This window comes from Atheta coriaria, unplaced genomic scaffold (assembly GCF_025399875.1).
Source record: "Atheta coriaria isolate IRGN ID8LTWV9N9 unplaced genomic scaffold, Caltech_Dcor_3.1 scaffold4286_size1218, whole genome shotgun sequence".
Classification (NCBI taxonomy): Eukaryota; Metazoa; Arthropoda; class Insecta; order Coleoptera; family Staphylinidae; genus Dalotia; species Dalotia coriaria.
In genome coordinates, this window is record NW_027050425.1 from 1 (window position 1) to 1,218 (window position 1,218).

The 1,218-nt window shown below is 40.6% G+C and overlaps 1 protein-coding gene across 1 annotated transcript; it reads left to right on the forward strand.

Moving 5' to 3' along the window:
- Positions 1 to 3: 3 nt before the first annotated feature.
- Positions 4 to 1,218, forward strand: LOC135803142 (uncharacterized; the record flags this gene model as incomplete). Its single annotated transcript, XM_065316749.1, has 4 exons — positions 4 to 246; positions 412 to 692; positions 776 to 935; positions 1,181 to 1,218. Coding segments are annotated over 2 exons (492 nt in total), but the record flags the coding sequence as incomplete, so codon positions are not given.

The following is a 1,218-nucleotide window of genomic DNA, read 5'->3' on the forward strand; positions in this document are numbered from 1 at the left end:
GCGAACGTGAACAAACATTTAATGCGTCATAAGATAATTGTGGCGCTGGACGACCGAGGCAAGATATCTTGCCATAAAATTACACTTTGTTTCATTTATCTGGATCCTGCGCAATGCATTGCGCATCTTCAAAGTTCGGTAGAGGTACAGGAACGCGACGAGCAAGGCTGGGAACAACGCATGGATATTTCCTCCAATGATATTGTTATTCAAGGTGCCCGCACAACAAGGTTGTCACGCAAACAGGTATTTATTATTTCTGTTTTTCAATAATATTTGTTCATTGCCTGTGAATAGTTGGTTGTCTATGTAAATTGAATGTCTGAAAATGCTTACTAATATGTTAGGGTCGCTTTTTGGGCTTTCTACTGGCGACAAATGCACGTTATGACATTCACTGTGACCTTTCAGAATGAATCCAGTGCCGAAAACTTATTCGCACGTTATTTACAAAGATGGGGCAAAGATTTTCTTCGTCGGCGCTTGGATTGGACGCTAGATGAAAGTATAGGCAACCCGTCGAATCCTAGACACATCTCCAGTGCTTTGTGTCCTTGTCAATACGTACAGGATATTCTAGCAAACAAACCAGCGAAAGTCGATCGACGCGATTGCTGTCCGATCGCATCTTCCATTCTGCGACGATTAGGCATCGATTAGCGAGCAAACATAACATTTAGTAAAACCTATTAGTAAGCATTTTAATCTAGGCAACCAACATTTCATTTGAGTTTATAAATAATTTATAAGTTTATGGATTTTTTTTTGTTTATAGGAACGAACAACCTTGTTATATCTAAGATACGCAGCCCGTTGGGGTAAAGATAGGGTACGAGGATACTTAGCAAGCCCGCCGGCAAAAGGCGGCCGACATTGTGCCCATTTGACGTGTCCATGTCAGTATATCGAGGATCATCTGCAGTGCAAACCGGCAGGCAAGTTGACGCTGAAAAGTTTTTGCTGTCTGCCCGACCAAATCGAGTCCGGGCCAGGCGCGAATCCTTCCACGGCGCAAACCTGCACAATTGTTTAAACAATAACACATACGAACAACATACAAGACAACACCACAATGCTTTATAACTGACATTTTGATTTCGCTATCAAATAACTTTTGCTTTTGCTTATAACTCATTTTAACTCACATTTTTACTAATATTTTCTCTTTTTAATGAAACAGACGGTAATTAATTTTTGGATGATGGAAACTCAATCTAC